At 39.7% G+C, this 22,599-nt stretch overlaps 3 protein-coding genes across 5 annotated transcripts in view; 1 reads left to right on the top strand and 2 right to left on the bottom strand.

Moving 5' to 3' along the window:
• Positions 1-316, bottom strand: part of fhip1aa (FHF complex subunit HOOK interacting protein 1Aa) — a 29,338-nt gene extending 29,022 nt beyond the window's left edge. Inside the window, exon 1 of the mRNA XM_029440955.1 lies at positions 35-316. The gene's annotated coding sequence lies outside the window, so the exon portion shown is untranslated. The remainder of the gene's footprint in view (positions 1-34) is intronic.
• A 1,698-nt stretch (positions 317-2,014) lies between these two features.
• Positions 2,015-18,377, top strand: sh3d19 (SH3 domain containing 19). 3 transcript variants are annotated; one of them, XM_029434559.1, is made up of 21 exons: positions 2,015-2,157; positions 6,753-6,792; positions 8,478-8,518; positions 8,700-8,739; positions 9,708-9,831; positions 10,274-10,445; positions 11,056-12,066; positions 12,759-12,872; positions 13,091-13,197; positions 13,859-13,899; positions 14,226-14,436; positions 14,528-14,596; positions 14,702-14,845; positions 14,955-15,018; positions 15,823-15,953; positions 16,067-16,125; positions 16,475-16,704; positions 16,945-16,994; positions 17,082-17,268; positions 17,886-17,989; positions 18,070-18,377. In XM_029434559.1, exons 1-21 carry the CDS (start codon positions 2,076-2,078, stop codon positions 18,178-18,180), a joined length of 3,132 nt encoding a protein of 1,043 aa, XP_029290419.1. In that variant the 5' UTR covers positions 2,015-2,075; the 3' UTR covers positions 18,181-18,377. The 3 variants fall into 3 exon arrangements, with proteins under 3 accessions (XP_029290419.1, XP_029290411.1, XP_029290426.1); XM_029434551.1 differs by having other exon boundaries at positions 10,253-10,445; XM_029434566.1 differs by lacking the exons at positions 2,015-2,157; positions 6,753-6,792; positions 8,478-8,518; positions 8,700-8,739 and adding an exon at positions 9,480-9,614 and having other exon boundaries at positions 10,253-10,445.
• A 356-nt stretch (positions 18,378-18,733) lies between these two features.
• On the bottom strand, positions 18,734-22,599 carry rps3a (ribosomal protein S3A). The gene is made up of 6 exons (XM_029434593.1): positions 22,450-22,599; positions 21,667-21,770; positions 21,167-21,354; positions 19,596-19,804; positions 19,201-19,310; positions 18,734-18,902 (listed from the first exon to the last, which is right to left on the bottom strand). Exons 1-6 carry the CDS (start codon positions 22,509-22,511, stop codon positions 18,775-18,777), a joined length of 801 nt encoding a protein of 266 aa, XP_029290453.1. The 5' UTR covers positions 22,512-22,599; the 3' UTR covers positions 18,734-18,774.

Here is a 22,599-nt window from a genome sequence, read left to right as displayed (position 1 = left end):
AAGAGTTGTGTTTCGAGCTTTCTTTCTTTCTTACCGTCGGAGGATCCTCCGGTTGGACGGTAAACGCGCACAGCAGTTTGAGCGGCGTCGACCAGCAGGTTTAACCAGAAGCAAACACACTCAATATGTCCTCTCGGGAATAAATAACCGAGTCGCTCTTGGTCACAGCTCCTTAATTTCCCTCTTTCATAACACGCGGAGGTATTATATGTGTAACCAAGCGACTTAACCTGGTCCGCGGTGCGCACACCCCACACACACACACACACACACATAGGTGAAACCGCACTGATCCTCATGAACGCTCCTCCCACTGAGTTACGTTACAACAGGCCCACATCCAGGAGGAGCGACTTAGTCTGCCTTATGGGAAATAAACTTGATATAAATTATAAATGGTTCCTATGCATGTGTAAAAGCACGTGCCAGATATAATAATGTTGATGTTAAAACTTTGACAAGGTTAATCCACTTACCTTGTTAGGTCTCCAAAAAAGCTGAATAATAATAACCAGGTTCAAATTTCCCAAAATCTTAATTTCAGAATTTCAGAATTACAACACATTTAATGTTTAGTCATTAAATGTTTTGTCAAGGCACGAGAAGAATAAGAGATTAGAGATTTCAGATCAGTCATAGATCTCTACAGTATGTCGCCACCTGTTGGACAAGAACATGAGGTACAAGGACAGGATGAATAAGAGCTGTGTGACTAATTAAAAAGTAAGATTTGATAGAAAATTAGTTTTAAAATCTAAAATGTATGATGTATATTCTCCCCACATTATACCCTTTATACTGTAGGCTTCAGTATCTATAAATCCACATATTTTTCCCATCTGAAGTTCCAGTGGGATCATCATCAGTGTGGTTTCTAGCATGAAATTATACTGTAGAGTTATGAAAAAAGGCAGAACATGTTGTGCGTGATTGAAGGATATATTTAGCTCAAGCCATAATTTAAAAGAAATAGAAGCAAATCCATCTCAAATAAATAAATAAAACCTAATCCCAAGGTATTATTTGGAGGTAATTACTAAACAGACAATCTTGGCCCTGATTCAAATGAAACAGACATTTATTATTTACTTAAAGTTTGTTCACAGGTTATAAAGATGACCAGGTCTGTAGCGACATCTAGTGGAGGAACTGTGGAATTGCACCCCCCCCCCCCCCCACATTGTGTTTTACACCATTTAGATCTTAATATTGGGAGATAAAATGTACAAAAAAATATAATTGAACACTAATTATAAAATATAAATAAGGGGAAGTTGGTCTCACAACCTCAGCTTTTTGATAATTCTGGCTAAGACCTTGTGTTAAATGTGAATATTATTTAAACCTTAGAAGTATTTATATATATATATATATATATATATATATATATATATATATATATATATTTATATTATACATTTTTAATATTAAACTTGATTAATAAATAATTATAGGCAAGAACAAACAAATAATTTATATACACAAGTAAAACAATATTTTCCCTCCACTTTGTTTGTAGTTTTCACATTAAATTAAATACAGGAAAGCATTTTTCTTTAAAAAAATCAAGTATAATAAGATAATCCTCATAATAAAACAAACAACAACATCATCATAAATAGGCAAGGTGTGTGTGTGTTTGTACATGTGTGCCAGTAAACACATCTAGAGCATGATGAAAACAAACAATACTATAATCTCATAGCTGCTAAAGCAGATATGCAATCAAAAACTGCCATAAACTGCTAAAAGATAAACACATTTAAACAAAATCAAAGAAAATGAAGGTGTAGCTTACCGTCATCATCCTGTTGGGGTCGTATTATCAGTGGGTTGATCCTGCTTTGACTGTGTACATTCCCACGCAGAAGTGTGGCTGCGTTGCCTGTTCGGGGTCCTGACGGTGAGTGGCACCACCTCCGCCCACTGTGGGCAGGACACACTGAAACCTCCAGTGGTCAGGACACTATCCCATGTTATACCGAGCGTGTGGACAGATCAACATAGCTACGTTATAGTAAAGGATCTCTCGTATTTTTATTTTATTTTCTATTCAACATTGTTTTAAATCCCCGATGGCTGAAGCCCGGCGTGAAGAAGAGGAAGAGGGGGAGTGCAGAGATCTGCGGGACGTCCGGAGCAGAAGCCAGGCAACAGGTATGTTTGTTTGGGAATGTAACTGTTTCCTGAATCATCTAACGGCGACTTGGTTTTAAAATATGTTGTCAGGTCATCAGTAGTTGTCGAAATGGTTTAGACTTTTCCAGCGAAGAGACGTTGTGGTATTGTCAGTGAAGTGAGTGGATTGTTTTAAAAGAACATACCAGTGGTTTACCATGTTTTCATCAATTTACTACAAATCACTTTTTTTTTTCACCACAGCTAATCATCTAACAAATGTGGGTGTGTACCCTACCATCCCAGGCAGCCATTGTTTTGTATTCACGTATTAAATGAATATCAATTAGAACACTCTTGAAACTTAGCAGTGTGATCCACCACAGTGAACATCAAGTGTGTATTCACTTTCATCAGAGTCACATTATTGTTGTCTGGTAATGATAAGAGTCTGATCTGATTTGATTGTGCCATGCAGAAATTAATGGAAACTACTGGAAGTCTGGAACAATAGGGGAAAAAAAACCCCACATCAAACATACATTTTACTGCCCAGCATGGCCCTTTAACTACTATCACTGTTGAAACCTGACACACAGCTCCATGCAGCATCTTGTTAACCAGACAAACAGGCATATGGACATTTTCCAAAATGTCTTTATGAGGGATAAGTACACATTAGGTGAATATGATGATGGGCGTGCTTTACCAGTATGTTTTATAGCTGTTCTTTGATGCCTCTGGTGAACCTCATTGTACAGTACGAAGCAGTAAGGCTGGCTGGTCGTGTCTTTCTTTACATTTAAGACAAAATACCAATATTTGTTTTAATTCGGTTAAATAACTTAAATGATGCCCTGTACACCCTCGATCATAAATAACGACCTGATAAGCAACAACTATTAATTTTTGCGTTAGCTTATCATTATCATTATGAAGTGTCATTAATATCAGCCACAGATGGATTTCTCAGTAAATTAAATGTGCGTTCCTGTAATCGTTGAGAGAAAGTGGGTGCAGGCAACATAACTGAAAACCTGTCTGTCTCCTTATTACAGTAACATAATTTACCTTCCCAGATGTTGGCCCACACACCTTGTAGCAACATGTCACTTAAAGGAAACTACTCTCTAGTTCCTCTTGCCGTGCTTATAGACTTGTGGTGTCCGTGTGATTTAACGTGCAAACATTAGCTTTCATTTTCAGTCAGCTGCCTCACATTCAAGTACTGAAACTGTCTCAGGTCTAAGTTAGAATTTCCAATTTTAGAATCTACTTTTCTTAGTAACACCTGGCGTGCAAACACCCCCTGTGCCCGGCCCGGCTTTCTGCATCCAGGTTTTATCTCAGACTAACCCCACCCAACCACACCCTGACCCCCACCAGCTGTCTGGGTGAGAATTTCTGACAGGCTGCTGCGTCATGAACAAGCTGTACTTGTCTGTACTGGATGCAGTTTTAAGTCCTTTCAGAATAATGTTTTAATATGATACATCACCAGTGGCTCCACATCAGATACCATTTCAGGTAGTTTCCACTGTGAATCACTCGTCTGCAGTGACACCGTGTAATCTGCTCTGGCTGAGGGTCATTGTGTTACTCATGACACGTCTTGTTTTTTAGCTGAGGGCAGTGATGGAAGAAGTACTCAGATCCTTTACTTAAGCAAAGCAAAAAAGTCTAAAAAAATACTTAAGTAAAAGCCCTGAATTCAAAATGTTGCTTAAGTAGTAGTACAGAAGTATTAACAGCACAATGTACGTACAGTACCAACAGTAAAAGTATTCATTGTCCAGAATGGCTCCTTTCAAAGTGTTATATTATTAAAGAATATTGTAATATTCTGGTTTTATCACTAACAAATTCATGTCCACACATTTTAGTGTTGCAAGTCAGTCAATGTGGATACAATCTTAGATACTTTGCATACTACTGGGTGGAATAGTAGTGTAGTACTGCATCATATATAAGAATATCATGTTTTTATATGTGGAACTCAGTGTCAAATAACTGTAGTGGAGTGAAAATAACAACATTTCCCTCTGAGATGAAGTGGAGTAGAAGTATAAAGTAGCATAAGTAAAGTACAAGTGTGTCCAAAAGGTACTTAAGTACAGTACTTCCACGACTAAGTGAGGGCAAATCTGTTTTGTGCAATCATGCGTTAACAACAGAAATGTTGTGTTCATCCCTGTGTGTTGAATATCACACACTCGTTGAATCAGTGCACTTGCCTGTTGGAAAAGGCGACTTTAACCGGAGTCGGAGAGAGACGTAAGCCTTCTCTCAGACTCTATCTGCCTCGCTTCACGAGTATGAACTTTGAAGAACCTTTGAGGCAGATTGATTTTCTTTCTTTCCCTTTGTTGCCAGCCGCTTCACCAGCTGCTCTGCGACTGCTGCCGCTGTGCTGAGTAATGTCAGCATGTGTTCAAGTGAGAGTGTGCCTGTGAGCGAAGGGAATCCTGTCCTGCTGACATCAGCAGCTTTCTCGTGTGTTTGTGGTGTCTTTTCATGTGTCGCTGGCCCACAAATACCAAGGCATGCATGCTGATTACAAATTAAACCCGAAACTTAATGAGAAGTAATCTATTTCATTAAAGTTATTGCTCTCAGTTGAACGTTTTAAGGTTTAATAAGCCGTTAGATGGTGAATTATACGCTAAATGTAAATAATTCTACTTAATAAGTGAGTTTAGCAGTTTACACTGACAGACGGTATGCAAATTGCATTCTTTGACATAATCAAATGAAGACAGCGACGGTACATTGCTGTGTGGCACAAGCACCACTTCCTGAATGACCACATTCCAGTTGATCAGATTGGCCAGGTAAACGCAGGAGAGCTGAGATATCACAGGGCCCTCCCTCTCTTCTCTGTTGTCTGTGGGTGTGTGACGGCTGCCTTCCAGTCCTTCGTCAAGCTCAGACGAGGATCCTGGTGGAAATATTCTTTTCATGCTGAAGATTTTATATTTATTCCTTTAATTCCTCACAGGTAGGGGTAACATTTCATAGTGTCACAAGAAGGCAGCCCAGCACATGCATACGTTAAAGTAACCAGTGTGCTGTTATATCATGTACATGAGACTGCATATTTACAAGGAAATGGTGATGTGTGAAGGAGCAGAGCTTACTACTTTGTCTGGCAGTTGCTAAACATCTTTCTCATTAAGTGAAAGTACAGAAACTCTTCTCACATGTTGTTAAAGTGGAACTTGAGGCAGTAGCTCTGCAGCACTAACAGATAATAAGTAACAGGTGTGACAGGTGGATTTGACTGACGAGGTCATGGTTTCAGGCTCGAGGCATTAACAACAGTGTTTTCTGTTTTCAACCACTGCTGGGTTTTAACTTGTTATTAGATTTAGTGTTTGCATGGCTGATAATGCTCCTTAGACTAGCTGTGAATCAATGATCTGTGATGTGAGGTTTTGTTCCATTAGTGTGACCGAAGATATTAAATGTAAATTAATGAAGTGTAAAAATGACACATGGACAACTGAACTTCAGAGACTCAACTATACAATAAAATGCAATCAGTGTTTGCTTTTGTCCCGCCATGAAGTTTCAGGGAAAAGGTTTGGGCAGCGCTGCTTTAGAAACTAACTGGTTCATCGAGATGTAATTGCCGATCCTGCTGGTTAGGTTATAGTTCTTGTATTTCTAGTTGATAAAGTCTAGTCTGCAATTAGTAGCAATCAAGTAGTATTCAAATGAAACTCTGACTCTGACTGAAAGTGAGACTATGTAGCTTTTTGAAAGATGAAATGTCACATCGTTCCTGTTACAAAGCACCGAGTACTTACTCTGTCAGGTAGCTTATGATGTTAGCCATGTCCTTTTTGTTACTTCTGCGACTGATACGTCTCAGCATCAGTAGTGTCTCGTGGCCACTTCAGAGTTCTGACTCTCAGCTTTAATATTAGTTTTCATCCACACAAGATCAACAGTTTAGAAATATATGTAGCCTATATCATTCATATATATAAACCCCCAAACTTCAGAGGCGCCATATTTATGGGACTATTAAGACGATGGGGGTATTTGGCTGCAGCCCCCACACAACAGCAGGCATTTAATATCATCCCTGCTCATACTTTGACAATTTTCACTTCTTGCTTTTTGCAGGAGCGTTTTTGCCTCTCAAGGTGATGATCGTGAAAGACATAAGGTCACATGATCTCCAGTGGACTTGTCTGTAGATTTGGGATCATTGTCCTGCTGCACTTAACTTGGGACACTTTCAATAGTACACTGTTCACTCAACACCCTGACAGCTGACAGAGCGACGTAGCAAACCAGAGAGAAGGACTGCTTTATGGTTGTGTGGGATTATAGCTTGTGTTTTGCATCAATGTGATAAAGTGTCTTGATTTGTCAGGTATTTAATTCACTGGATTACACAGATACAGACATTCCCAGCTGGTTATTTATCCCTTAGAAGTTTCTCATTGTGATTTACTGTGTCATGATGATTAACAATATTGCACTAGACATACCGTGAAAGAGGATTTTATCCACAGAGCCCACCACTATAAGAAACATAAATCTTTGTGATTCATTAGTGTTGATAAAGTGCCAGGATCCTTTTCACTTTAAAAACCTGCACCGTTCTGTTTTTACCTCGACAGATCATCCTGAAAGAACCAAGCCAGAACATTTACATTCAAGGTATGTCATTGTTCTTTCAGCCTATTCTTTTTTGTTTTCGTTTGAAAAGTTGTGGGAACCACAAGTTGTTAAGTTTCACCCAAACTGTATCTGTTGCTGGGAACAGGGCACTATCCCTTTAACACTCAGATCTGCTGATGCTGGTGAGGTTGTGAATGGAGCAAAACAATGCACTGATCTATCCTCACTGACTAACAGAAGGTCAGCATGGGGACACACACGTCATGCTGCTTGTTTTAGTGGTTGTTTACAGACATTAAGGAAAGTAGCTTGTAGACCTTCATAGAGATAAATGGAAAGTCATTTAAAAACACAGTTTATGACAGCCATGAAGTTACAAACTCAAAGATCTTTTCATTCAATTTAGTAATTGCAGGTGTGTTTTTGGCTCTCACTTCACCATTATGTTACCTCTTTTGATTAACAGACATTTATTTTAATGAACATATTCTAGATTATTCCTTTAAGATCCTCGTGTTTACAGTTAATCGGTTAAATTAAATCACGTGGCATCGAGACGAAGGCGAGGACTGTTGGTGTTTCCCCCAGATAGATGACATCACCCTCCTGCAGTCTGTCCTTAATGAGCAGGGTGTGTGTTAATGATGCGCCTGCCTCCGCTGTCAGGAGAATTTACTGTAGCTTTGATAAAGAGACAGCTCACAGTATCACAATAGTTTAATCTCTAAAGAAAATGTAAAAGCACAAAATCAGGGGGTTTTACTATTCTAATGTCGCTGGTGTAAAGTCATTTAAGGATTAGAACATAATCTTTGCTCATTGAGATGTAAACAGCCTGAGGATATGAAACTGTGCCAAACATATTCGGCTGTGTGGAGAGAAGTAGAGAAGAAGTCGTAGCGTTTACCTGGAGGTGTCACTTTTTACTGGGCATGTTTGTGTAAGGTAGGTGGATTTCAACTGAGCACATGAACATCATACAGGGACGTTATTCTTCTCTCGTGTAGCGCTGAAAGTCATCATGTTTAACAATACTGGAAGTACGGTTTGTGATATAACCCATGTACAATATTCATCCCTTGAATAAGCAGTTCTTATGAGTAGTAAAACAGAAGTGAACACTTGTTTAATGTTCTTTTTAATGTTCCTTTTAATTCAATCACAACTTGGACATTGATTTTACAGCTTTGCGCTCCTTGTGCATACGTCAAGCTATAAAGTTCATTAAAGTAATTTCTACTATTCATCATGTATATTGCTTATTTGTTTACCCCTTTAAAATGCTTAAACTGTCGATTTCTACTTCAGGTCTTTAGAGCTCTTCTCACTAATGACTCACGTGTCACCTCTACTGTATGTTTCTCAGAGAGATGTAATCTGTCTCTTTAGTAATTACCCTGAACACCAGAATGCATCATGTAATGTACCTTTGTATCATGTTATGAATGTGTAGACATTTTAAAATCTCAATTATAAAGGTCATTTTCTTTTCTTCCTCTTATATTTTAGTTAAAAGTTAGACGTCACTTTAAATCCTTTTATCTTTGCATAACTTGGCATCAACAGTATAAAGTAGCGGCGTGGTTGAAGCCTATAGTATGATGGTGCTCAGGGGTGATGGACAAGATTTCCTTTTAACAATTGAGTCACCACAAAGGTATGAACCCGCTCTCGTCTGTCACACCTTAATGATTAATACACTTCCTGTGCTGCTCTCTTTTCAGCCAAGGGACTCTGTCTTCAATACGAGCTGCTATCAAACGAAGTAAGTTTGCACCTCAGTGACATTTTGAGATCATTTAAAGGGTTAACTCCTTTTTAATATCATGATTTATGTGGGGGAATGAAAGACATGTTTTCCCTCCAGAAACATTCACATGAAAGTGAAATCTAATGTTTCCTTTCATAAATATAAAGAAAAACTCATATGATCTTTCTTCCTTCAGCAAGAGCAAACTCTCAGAACGACCTCACCAGAGAGAGAAGGTAAAGAACTTTATAAACGCTGTTGATGTTTCCTTTTCGACTGTAGACATCTGACTATGAGAACTAAATCATCTTTGAGGTGGATCGGACGTGGATGTGTATTTTGGTGTTATGAATTTGTACCAGAGATGCAGCTTTATTTTCTTTCTCTGAAACCATCTGAGAGTTTCCTTGGCTGTGTGTTTGGGATCATTGTCTCGCTGAAATGTCCACCCTCGTTTCATCTTCATCATCCTGGTAGATGGCAGCAGATCTTTTATCAAGAATGTCTCGGTACATTTCTCCATTCATTCTTCCTTCAATTATATGAAGTTTGCCAGTGCAGCCCCACACCAGGATGTTCCCACCTCCAAAACTTCACTGGTGGTATAGTGTGTTTGGGGTGATGTGCAGTACTATTTGACCTCCAAACATGGTGTGTATTATGGCATCCAAAGAGTTTAATGTTGGTCTCATCTGACCAGACTGTATTCTCCCAGTATTTCACAGGCTCCGACAGCGCTCACTGGAACATTCAGAAGTTTAGAAATCCTTCTGTAACCAATGCCATCAGTAGGTCTTGAGGGAGCTCTTTGCTTTTACCCATCATGAGATGTTTCTTGTGTGACACCTTGGTAAGGAGAGACCTTTTTATAGGCCGTCAGTTGGGACTGAACCAGCTGATATTAATTTGCACTGATAAGAGGCAGGATTTCTTTCTAATTACTGATAGATTTCAGCAGGTTTCTTGGCTTTCCATGCCTTTTTGCACCTGCTTTTCTTCCCTGTGTCATTCCATTTTATTACACATAACTTCATTTCTGAACTTATTTGTTTTGGTTTCTTTGCATGTGTGGATTGCATGGGTTGTTACCGACATCTGGTGAACATTTCATGTCAATAGCCCCTTTTAGAAATATATTTACTAAGACAAATGGTGACGTGTTCAATACTTATTTTACCCGCTGTATGTTTTGTTTGTATTGCAGGCGACCAGAGATCACCATCATCTCTGCAGAACCTCTGGCCAGTAACTGGTATTCAGGAACGTCTGGGCTTTTCCCTCGTCCTCCTCAGTCAGGCTGGTCTGCAGGTATCCAGGCTGTTTCCCAGGTAAGCACCGTGTGACAGGTTTTTGATTCCACACGGTTGTTGTTTTGAACAATGCGTGGTTCTTCAGACGGGCCAGTATTCAGATTAGGTGGTTTTGTGCTGTTGTACAAAAGTGAGCACAAAAATGTAACTTCAAGTCACGATTTCTAGGAGCTGCAGCCAGAACTTCAAAGCTCTCCTCCTTTTCAGAAAAACACCAAATGAAAAGTTTTTATATTATTTCCCAACATGAAAGTTTAAATATAGTTTCAAAGTTTTTCTCCACATCTGCCAGGAATAACATTTTGGTGGAGAAATGTGTTGACCAAAAAATAAATAATTCTAACATACTCAGCAGGTACCATGAGCAGAAATGCTATAGTTTATATAGGAAGATAATGCATGCTGGTGTGTGTGAACATCTCTCTTTTTCATGACTTAGCCCCCACCATCCTATGACCAGGTGATTCAAGAGAAGACACAGGAAGAACACATTTTCAAACCCACTGCAGCCCCCCGCCGGACCACCTGCACCTCCACAAGTGCCACTCAGACTGACCCTGTGAGGGAAGACACCTCCACCTCTGTCCCACAATGCAGTGCTGCTCCACAGTCAGCGGTGAAAAGACCTGCAGGTGAGGCATGCGAGAATCATCGGTGGTAAGGTAAATGTGTACCGAACTACCCGTTTAAAGTTTCAGTCTGTTTCTGCTATACACATGGTTTTTCTTTCATGTTTTTTCAACAATATTTTTATTTAATTTTGCATTAATTTCACACGTACAAATAAGACGATAACAATATTAACTAAAACACTGAAAGTAGGGATGCACAATGACATCGCCATGTTATCGGTTCTTTGACAAATTAAGTCTTTAAAGAAGATATGTTTCAATTTATATGGCATGTTTTTCATGTAACATAAGTTAAAGTTGTTTTCTCATTTTGCCCAGTGAATGTGCACATTTTCAAAAAGCATTTCATTTTATGTCTGCATCTACCAGTGGGCCATCACAATAACAGTAGGAATAATATGTTTATTATAATATGTTCATTGCAATTAGATGGAAGAAAATGTGCGTAAATCAGCATCGAAAATAGGCAAACATGGGATGTATCGGACATCGGCAAAAATCCAATGCCGTGCATCCCTAAATGAAACGTGGAGTTATGGTTTTCGTAGTTATCAAAGGAAACATTTCACATATTTATGATTCTTTCGTTAATTATGACATTTCCTTCCAGGTAAAAAGCCACAAAAGCCACCAAGGCCATCACTGCCGAAACCATTGGACGGAGAATCAGTCACTGAAACTGTCGCACCCGCTGACGAGAAGGTTGGAACAAACGATTCAGTATCCACAAACACTGAGGACCGAAGCGATTCCAAGTCGGATGTAAAGCAACTCAACCAAGCAGATTGCACTCACAGCTGCAGCAGATCTGTTACTGTACACTGGGACATCCTTTCTGCCACTGCTGAAACTACTCCCTCTTCTTCAGACTCAGAACACAGTCAACGCCCCGTTCCACTTCCTCGTACGAAATCCCGAAAGCAGGCCGTCACAGAAGAGGTCAAAGTTCGGACTCTGGTCAAGCTCAGTGAACATTGTGACAACACTCCCTCCGATGCAGAAGTGGTCTCCTCAAATAAATATTTAAAAGAGTTATTGGAGGTCTTTAGTGCAGAGTGTGAGGAGAACGGTGACATCGTTAACCAATCAGACGAGATACAAGGTGAGGATGCTGGTGGCGAGATGAACCCCAACCACAGTCAACGCAATATCCAGGCCAGGATCCAGGCCTTTGAGAGTGGCACCGAGGAGGGAAATGGGGTTGAACCAGCCAAACCAGAACCGCTACGCAGGAGGGCGACCACCAAACCTCCAGTTGCTGCTAAACCTTATACAGCTCTTAAACCTCATTATAGTGTAGATAATGACTATCAACCCATATCAACCACTAACACCCCCCAAATCCCTATACCAGCCCCCAGACCTCAGCCCCCGAGCAAACCTGCGGATCTAGCTGTAAGAGACGAACTAGCGTCTTTACTCAACAAGTCGCCCATCCCGAACAGATCACGTCCTTCTGTATTAACCAGAGCAAACTCCATCTTTGAAGAGGACACTCCACCAGTTCCCCCGACACCTCCAGCGAAGCCTTTTAAGGAAGCTCTGAAACCCAACCTTAATATAAACAACCACAACTCATCCGCCTCCATCACACAGAACGTGTATGTAGACAGTCCGTCAAGTGAGTAGCTTTCTATTTTTACAAGTTGTATACTGTGTAAGACAAAATGCATTCCTCGTTAGGATTGCACCATAATTAATCATTTTATTATAGATTAATCTCCGAATTTATTTGTTGAATAACCAATTATTTGTCATAATAATAATAATAATAATAATAATAATAATAATAATAATAATAGCCTAAACCTTAATACAGCAAACAATTGACAAAGACAAGTCAGAGAAAAGATGCAAAAATGTGTTTTTTGTCTAAAGATAATGACAGATGCCCATTATAAGAGCCTTAAATCCTAAAATGGCTTAACCGACCTGTCTGACTGTTAAATAAACAACACGCATTTAATTAACGGTGATAAGAAATTAATAAAGCAGGCAAATGTTTAGCTAAAAACTAGCAAATATTTGGTATTTAAAGGAATAGTTTAATGGGAAAATCCAACTTATATTATTGTATTCACTTTCTTTTGTTAGGTAGAGAGTTGGATGAGAACATTGATGGACAGTGGTATCATCTTCTCACCTCAATCCCTAATATATTATTATACTTACAACTATTTATTTTAATGACTTAAATATTTTTCAATTGCTTGACATATCAAACGACGCACTACAACAGTGTCGTCTGTGTAATGAATAATAAATAAATAAATACATGTACACAGTCTCTTTGTAACATGTCTCTTTGATCAGATCACATCCCAGTCAAGCCTCAAAGTAGTGTGGACAGCAATGGAGGCTCTTTAAGCAGACAAAGTTTAACACGGAGACCAACCACCATCAGAGTCCCCAGCAGACCTGGTTCATGTGAGTCCCACTAATGTGCACTAAACCAATTGTGATTATGGAAATGTCTGTGATTACTGTCAGAATAAGTAAATTTGTTAAGTTTGATTTGTGCATTTTGGTATCAAAAAACTGTATTTTAAAGGGTTTTTTTTATATTTTACTATCTGTCCTAATATAAATCACTTGGAACACACATTTTCAGTATGTTGTGGTAAAGACAGATCTCTTCTCTTTAGTGTCAGATAACTTTCAGGACAGTGCCCCTCCTCTCCCTGCTCAGAAGCCCGTCGGCACCCTAAACACCTCGGTGAGCCACAGACAAAGCCAGATCCTCCACCACCAGGTAAGAACTCATGATTACAAACATGTAAAGTTTGAGTTGATTAGCATACATGCTCACAGTTAACTTCCGATTATAAGCAGAATTTAAATTAATAATAACAAATGGAAATACATCCATACATAAAATATATACATTCATCTACACACATGCATTTACACTCGTACATACACATTTACAAATACAATCATGTACTTGCATACAACTATGCATACAATAAAAACAGAACAAACATCAGAGACTAAATGCAACCTCAGAAGAGTTAAAAGATTTCAACAAAAGTAATGATTTTTCTTGTCAAACATCTTTGTTCATTAACCCTTCATTAGCCATTACTCGACGACATAATGTACTATATCAAGGTTTAGTTTAGTGTAAATCTATTCATAAACTATGACGCGGTGCATTTTGAGCCTGTGAAGTCTTAATCAGGTTTGTGTTGTCTATCAGCTGTGTAATTTACCTGCTTCATTTCCTCTGCTCTCTACAAACAAAGAAACTATTGTAGTCCCATGAACACATTTACATCTGTAGAGCTGAACAGCTAGCTGTGGCTGAACGCTATGTGTTGTAGCCTGGTTTCTATGGTTTCCAGTGCTGTAGGCTGTGAGTTTTTTTTTTTTTTTTAATGGCAATAAAAATGCCAAATTGTATTCTTCTGCAGGAGTCTTTCCAGTTTGGGCCAGAAACATCACTACCACCTAGGTGAGTAAAGGGAGTAACATTTAAATATTACATGATGCTACACTTTGCAAAGATGAGACTCTACTCAAATGTAGGATAGTGGACAAACCTTTATTATAACATTTGGGACATCTTTTTTGAATTACATTGGAATAGAGAGTGCACAAACTTTAAAAACGTAAAACTTCTAGACTGAAATTCCTAGAAAACCTCATACATGATTGTTATTCAAGCGATGTATTGTAACACTTCACTGACTGGAAATCTGGTCAAGTATCAATATATTTAGGAACTTGTTTAGGGTTTTAGTTTTGTTATTTCTTATTGTTAATTTCTAATTATTCAAGGCCGGGTTCAAGCAAACCCCGCCCACTTCGCCCACCTCCAGCCAAAACAGGCCCAGGAAGACCTCCCCCACCCAGCCTTCAGGCCACAGGTCGATCCCATTCAGCATCATGGGAAGCTTCACCAAAACCCCAGGCACAGAAGCCCCACAGGAATGGACCGGTCTTACCTCCAAGGCCCAACCCAGGCCACAGTCTCTACAACAAATACACTGTGAGAACGATCCCACTGCACGACTAAAAGATAATGTTTGAAATACTTCCACTTGATGAGCACCTGATTCACTTTTGCTTTCTTTCAACAGCTTGATCTTTCTCATGGGATTGCTGACTTCAACTACAATGGGAGTAATACAGGAGAACTGTCATTCCAGGTGTCTATTTAGTGGCTCAATATTTACATAAAAGTGCAATTCCTCTATGAAGATCCATAGAGTTAATTCAGCAACATTGAATACCTTTGTTGGCCTTCTCAATAGAAAAACGAAGTGCTTCTGCTGCTAGAAGAGATTGACCACAATACGTTTGAATGCCAAGTTGGAGACACCAGAGGCAGAGTCCACAAGTCTAGCATGAAGGTCATAACTCCTCTTTCCTCCGTCTCACACATGTCCACACCACAGGTAACTTATCCTTAGTTTATGAGTAAAATACATGTCTTTGATACTTGAGACTATCAGTAGGCTCTGATACATTTCCCTTTATAAGTGTGTTTGCTCTCTCACTATATAGGCTGCCCGTCCAACTGGAGCCGGGAATGAGTTGAAGGCGCAGGCCATACATGACTTCAATCCAGGTGACACATCTTTTCTTCAACACAGCATCTTCTAATAGGCTACTGATTGAGATTAGACAATAACACTAAAATGAGACCATATATTGAAAGAATAAGACGATTGATACCGCTCATGTCAATGTGTTATGTACTTATGGTGCTAGAGCCTGGAGTCAATTAGCACACCTTAGCATAAAGACTGGAAGCAGGAACAGCTAGCCTGGCTCTCTCTAAAGTTAAATACATACTACTTGTATTTAGCTTGTTAAGTGTCCTCGTTAGTGAGAATTTGAGGTGTGGATTACTTTTTAACTTTGAAGAGAGCCAGGCTTTGTCTCTGTGCTTTCAGAGTAAGGAGGCAGTTAGCTTAATTTAGCATAAGACTGAAAGCAGGAGGAAGTAGCGATCCAGGCTCTGTCCAAAATGTTTTCAAAAATGGCTTCCAACACCTCTAAAGCTCACTAATTACCATGTAGTTTATTAGTTGTAGTTAGTTCATACACAAAAAGAAGGATTTGTATTATTTTTGCAATTTAGAAAGCCAGGCTTGCTGTTTCTCCCTGCTTCCTGTCTTCATGCTAGGCTACGCTAACCGCCTCCTGAGTCCAGATCCATAATGCACATGGGTCTATAGGAAATTGGCATAAAGCATTTTTTCAAAATGTCAAACTACTATTTTGATGCATTTTCTAAAAATAAAGATGCTAGCTGGCTGAAAATCATCCAAATGTGTGTATAGGCTAACTGAAATTCTTCAAACTATTGGTTATGGCTTTGGAAGTTTTGAGTATGTTCAGATTATGTATGTTTGTTCTGCACACACAGAGGGTCCAGGAGAGCTGGGTCTGAGAGCCGGAGATGTTGTGACCATGGTGGAGCAGGTGGACAGTGAGTGGTACAGAGGCACTTGTAGGGGATCTTCTGGTTTCTTTCCTGCCAATTATGTCAAAATCCTGGTAAGTTTCAACTACTGAAATTTATTCTTGCAACGATCACCTCTTTGGTGACATGTGTGGTGTGTTTAGGGATTCCCTGAATTAAAGAATTTCATTATCATTTCTCCAACCAGTCAAATTCACCAAAACCACTCCCTGTACGGAAAGAAAGGCCACCATCTGCAACAGTCAGGTACTGTCTTTACATAATAATAATAATGCTAATAATAATTTGTATAGCACAATTCATGCAAAGATGCAGCTCAAAGTGCTTAACAAAACAAAATCAGATAAAAAATAAATAATAACAAGCAATAGGTCTTTCTTTTCTTTTTTTATATGGGAGTTTGCTGTTCTAAGATCCAAGGGGAGTGTGATCTACAGTTTTGGGTCGTACAAACAGAAAGCAGATTTATTGCGGGACACTTCGAGTGGAAGATCTGACTGTTCTCGGGACAAACCTCATAAAGGGTTTGCACTAGCCTTTACAAACTACCCTGATGAACTAACTTGACCTTGAAATGCTGTTGCCTCCCCGACAGTGGTCCCAGATGTGTGGCGAGGTTCGACTTTGACGGTGAGAGCAGCGACGAGCTGTCGTTCTCTGAGGGGGACGTGATCCAGCTGAAGACGTACATTGGACAGGAATGGGCTCGGGGACAGATCGGCAACTCGACTGGCGTCTTCCCTCTTAACTTTGTAGAGGTCATTGAAGATCTGCCTGCACCCTCAAGTCAGCAGAAGAGACAGTCCATCGGGATAGCACTGCCTGGTAAGAATCCATTCATTCTTTTTACTTTGTGCTGATTTGGCCACCAACAGTTAGCTGACATTGTCTTACACATTTACACTACAGCAACATGTTATCCTCTTGATATTCAAACTGAAACTAAAGAGCAGCTGTGTCCATCGGTGAAGAGCCTTACTCCATCCTTTGGCTTTTATTTTGTTCCTTGATTAAATGGTATATTTGATTATTTTTTAATAACCTGTACGTCATTTTCTCCCACAGGCATGGTTGCTTCTCCAAGTACGCACCCTGAAGTTGCCAAACCTGCTCAGGTAACCCATATTTAGTTGGTGTTGCAACAGCTGAATATTGAACATGTGTATGTAACCATATCATCTCTGGTCCTGCTCACTGTGTAGGCGTCTCAGCCCGGTGTGGAGTGGGTGGTGGCTCTGTATGACTTTCGTGGGAATTCAAACGACGAACTGTCGTTTCAACAAGGCGACTGCATCCTGATCAGCCGGCATGTTGACGCTGAGTGGAGCTGCGGCCGGCTCAACGGCAGAGAAGGAATGTTTCCCAGGGCTTTTGTTGAGAGCAGCTCGGGTATGAAGTTCTCACGTTATCAGTTTTGTTGTTGCTGTGATAAAATGCCCAAAATTCATTATTATCTCCAGTACTTGCCATCATTTAATTTATCATTAGGGTGTCAATAAAGACAAATATTTAGGAGCATCAGTGAGTGTATTATTAGAAAATACAGTGTGAAATTACTTTACTTTGTCCCACATGCTTCAAGTAATTAATTAAACCTTTATTTTGAAATGCCACCACTTCATAAAAACAAAACTTTTTATAACACCAAGGGTGTACTATATAATTTCAGTGACAAGCAACATCGCCGAAGATTATTTATTATTTCATCTGCTAATTCATTTCTCATTCAATTGTTTGGTCTATAAAAGCGACTTTTGCAGCCCAAGGTGACCCTTGTTTGGCCTGCCAAGATATTCAGTCTACCATTTCAAAGGTCAAAGAAAAGCACCAAATCAACTAGAACTGGGTATTGCACATGGAAAAGTATTTAAACCACATTTCTTTCAATTCTCTGTCCATCAACTTATTAATTGATTGAATTATTTCATCTTCAATGGGAACAAAGACAGTTTTACTAAACCAACACCATTAGTATTCTTTAATTCAGTACATGCTTTCTTCAACAGGCCAGCAGTCGTCTAATAACAAGCAAAGTGTGGCAGCTGGTGGCGGTAAAGGCAGGGCTCTGTTCAACTTCACATCAGACTGTGATGAGGAGCTCTCTCTGAGGGTATAGTGATTCTTTCTTCCTGTAATTAATAAATCTCTGTAGAAAGCACTGCCATTCAAATAATCTCACTCTTTTCTCAGGTTGGGGATATTATATCTGGTCTGGAGACCGTTGACGACGAATGGTTCATGGGCGATTTGAGAGGAAAACGGGCCCTGGTCCCTAGAAACTATGTGCAAGTACTGGGCTAGTGCCATGTGGCTCAGTACGGAAAAGGGACAGTTGGATGACATGAACTGAGGACAGATGTTTGCAGCCCTGGAAGTCTCAACAGCCTTCAAATGCAGTATTTAATCTCAAAGTAGCGCAACAGCCACCTTAATTTACATGCGTTTACTGAATAATTTATCTTGATATAAATAAAAATGCCCAGCAATTTAATGATTCACACTGCTGCTTTGGATTCTTCAAATTGTGCCTTTGCACCATCTAGTGGTTATTTTCCTACTTGTGTGGTTAATACTTGAAGTCTTTTCCCTTCATAACCTTGTTTATTCATTATTTAGGATTACTATCCAAAGCCCTATACTAGTTCTGCATGGTTCTATTGTTTACCCATTTGATTTTTGCACTTTAGTGACAATACAACTTTAGGGTCTAGCATCAAAGCATAGTCACAAATGAACACAAGCTTCAGTGATTTTGTAAGGCTATTAGATTTGATTTCACTGCTTATACCAGTTTTAATTGGGTGTACCTCCAGTACAGATTCTACTATATGCACAAAAACACAAGACAAAGAACTGTTGGTAATTTACATTTTTTATTAAATCTGTCAGGGTGTTTTAGACTGTCTCCTGGATGGGGGGCTCATAGCCATCAGCCCTCTCCACCTTGGCTCCAGTGTCATCACCAGTTGTCTTAGCAGTACTGCTGGCACCGCCCTCACCGTGGAGCTCCATCAGTTTGCCCACTGCAAAAGAACACAATAGCTTTTTTACTAAAAAGGTTAAGGACACTTGACAAATTTAGGCAGCTAGATGTTAATGTGAAAACTGCAATGATATTTCATCCATGTCTTAAACCTAGTCAAGATTTGACACTAATCTGGAAACCAGTCCACCTCTAATGCAGACCTGCGCCATTATTCCACAACCAATGAAACGGTATGGTTCTCAATGGGTTATAATCAGGCAAACTGGAATCATGCGTTCCCACAGGTAGTGGAAAATAGAAATACAGAAGCAAAGCTATAGCTGTGCATCACTTACACTCAAACTTGGGCTTCTTAAGCATCTTGACCTTGCGAACATAGACGTCGTGCAGAGGGTAGATGGACTGGCAGGCCTTCTCGATGTCCTTACCAACACTGTCAGGGATCCTGGAAAACAAGGCAACATAAAAACATTAATGCAAAGGGCATTCACAAACCATTTTACAGCAGTCTGCATAAATTGGGATGTTTGAACGGAAGATTATCTGTCTAGCCAAAAATGTAACACCAATTATATTTTTACTGCAATTAAGCCAGCACTACCATTAGAGGCTCAACTTGTACATGCAATAAAGAATTATATTTTGGTGAAGCAGTCATTTAATTCCAAAGATTTACAAAATCATTTTTAAATTATGTTATTTCAGCAGCAGGATAAATTGCACAACTTACATTTTGTTGACAACTTCCTTCAGGTCATTGGTCTGAACCTCACGGGTCATGATTTCCATCATCTTCTTGCGGATCTGACGGACCTGCTGGTGCTGGGCGTAGGAGGTCTTTCTGATCTGGTTGGTGCGCTTCTTTGTGAAACCCACGCAGAACAGACGCAGAAGGTAGCCATCGGTGGTCTTCACATCGACATGGGCTTCGATCATGGTCTGAGAAAAACAATAGGTGTCAACCAAAGATTTATGGAAAATGTCAACCAAAAAGACTCAACATGCCACCTTCCCATTTGTGATAGTCCCCATATTTTAAGCAGGGATGGCGAGACACCAGAAATTCTGTAGTTGATACCAATACCAGAGAAATGCCTTGACTTATACAAACAAAAGCAGTAACTCACATACACTCCTATATTACTGTTGGCGTTATTGTTAGGAAGTTTCAACAGGTCAATCCCTCTTATATTAATTTTATATTGCTGTGAAAAAAGCTCCTTCAAACTGAAGTGAATCAAGATTACAATTTAACACATGATGTCATAATTTACCTTCGCCCAATAGTCATTTTCACTGAATAGAGCTCGATTGCTCCAAAATGCAACTGTATGGAACCTTTGTTCACCAGCTGTAACAGCCAACTTTAACTAGCTTTGCTCCTCATCTCCAAACAGATTTGTTCACAATGTAGCATTATCAGGGGAAAGATAGGTCACGCCAAAAGTGAGTTTACTGCGTAACAAACACATTTTCTATCGTCGACTGGCCGCTGTTAGTCGCGAGCCCCGACAGTACTTTAGAAACCCGAATACCGCCACGTTTTTAGAATATTGGTATTGATTTATTACCGAAGTATCGGTTCATGAGAAAGATCGATTTCTATCCATCGGCTTCTTATCAAGAAAAGTTTTGCATCTAAAAAACACATTTAACGATTGCAGTAATTGTAAGCTGTTCTAGTTATCACACGTAGATGCGATTATTTGCTTTTCCTAATTGCTTTATAAAGTTACAGCGCAAAAATAAACGTTATTTTCTTCCATTTCCATGGTGTTTTATAAATATACACTTTAGCTGCGTTTTAGAATAGCCAAAACGATAAGGAGCGGTTTAACACCGTCTGGAAAGTATGCAGCGTATATAGCCGCCCCATGTTGGAGAATGGTCACATGTATCAGGAGACATGTAACCTTACACCTGCCAGTGTTCTCACAGTTTGCATGTTAAAAATTGCACCCCAGTTATCAGATTTGATCTGATTCATAAGCAGTATATTTATCCCGTATTAATATTGCGATGACGGAGGCCGGCTGGAAGGTCGTACAACCCTACAAGCCAAATTACACTTATTACTAAGAAATCAGCACATGTTGTAGGTGTACCTATCATTTTTGAAATATGTAAGTTTTTAAAAAACAAACATTTTATTGTGGAAATAACTTAAACAGGAGTAGGTACTGAATCTCAAACAGAACTAATATAGGAGAAATAAATATTAATATCGTCAAAACTCCCAATGGCTAGAGTGACGCTTTCAGAAGGACATGCAGTACTCCTCATAGGAAACATGATCATTACCTGCCATTTCTTGACCATGGAGCACATCTTATCGCGGGTCAAGTCCATGCCGTGGAAGTTGGTGAGGCAGTTCTTGCCCTGAACATCCTCTGTGATCAGCTTGAACTTGCGGAAGGCAACCTCGTCGTTCTGCAGATCAGCCAGGCTCACCTCGAACACGCGTCCTTTAAGACCATCTGATGCGATTCCTAGGTGGTTGGGAATAATAACATGTACAAGTCAGAAAACAAGCACATGGATTGAAAATAATGACTAACTACAAATTTGGGCCTGAAACAGTTCCCTATGAATCACAATGGGTATTGATAACTAATACATGGGAATCTGCAGATGTCAGCATTCTTTATTTATAGCATGATTTAGGTCTAGGCTAACTCTAAATTTAAAAAGAAATTAGGCTTATTCTGTCACTGATATTGTCCCAAGCATGGAGCTTTTATTTGATCAATGACTGTATGAGAGATAGCTGAATGTTATTGCACATTTACACAAAGACTTACTGGTTCCCTGAGTCCTGGTGACCAAGGTCTTGCCAAGATTGCGGATGTTGAACATGGCTGGTGCCTTGACATCATACCAGTCCTTCTTGGAAAAAGGGTCAACACTGTAAAAAGAAGAAAAGAATTTAGAGCAAACTGGTTGAGCAGAAATGACAGTCCACCAACAAAATACGAACGTGGCTGTGCTGCGAGCAGACTAATTGCTAGCTAACCGGCTAAGCACGCACTGCAAAGGACACTGCTGGAGTTAGCAAGCACCGTGCAGGATTTATTTCAAATTGAATAATTCACCAGTGTCAGCAATAGCCTTAATAATGTGGCCATCCAATCCAGGCACTAATTAACGTTATAGTACCATTAGCTGCATCAAAGGGCATCAAATATTGGGCGTCAGGCTGACATGTTGTTGGGAAAAGCCAACGTTAGTCGGCTAAATCAATGCTAACATGTAGTAGCCTTGAGCAAATAACGTTACCAACCGTAACTCTACGGACAAACTGCAATAGCTATATGTGATTTAGTAAGCAGAATCCCGTAAGAGGAAATACACAAGTCTGGTTAAATCAACTGGATTATAACAGAATACTATAACACAGAGTACAAGGGACACAGCATGTTACAACTCTATCCAGCGCCACAGAGGCCGGCGACGGCGAGACTACCACTGTGGCCCTGTGACATCTATTTAATATCGGCTTCATCCTTCACATTTCTCGCCCCAAAGTAACACCATTGGAAGGGTGAAGCCTGTCTCGTATAACAATGTAAGAATTTGCTACTTACATCTTCTTTTTGGCACCTTTTTTGCCGCCTTTGGTCAGCCTCTTATTCTTGCCGACTGCCATGTTGGCTACAGGGAGTGAAAGAGGAGGAAGGAAGAAATACCGCGAGACTTAAAGCGACCGAACCAGGTCGTGAGATTTGTCTCTTCTC

This window comes from Cottoperca gobio, chromosome 1, assembly GCF_900634415.1.
Source record: "Cottoperca gobio chromosome 1, fCotGob3.1, whole genome shotgun sequence".
Classification (NCBI taxonomy): domain Eukaryota; kingdom Metazoa; phylum Chordata; class Actinopteri; order Perciformes; family Bovichtidae; genus Cottoperca; species Cottoperca gobio.
Note: the sequence above shows the minus strand (reverse complement) of the source record. Positions and strands in the feature narration are given on the sequence as shown.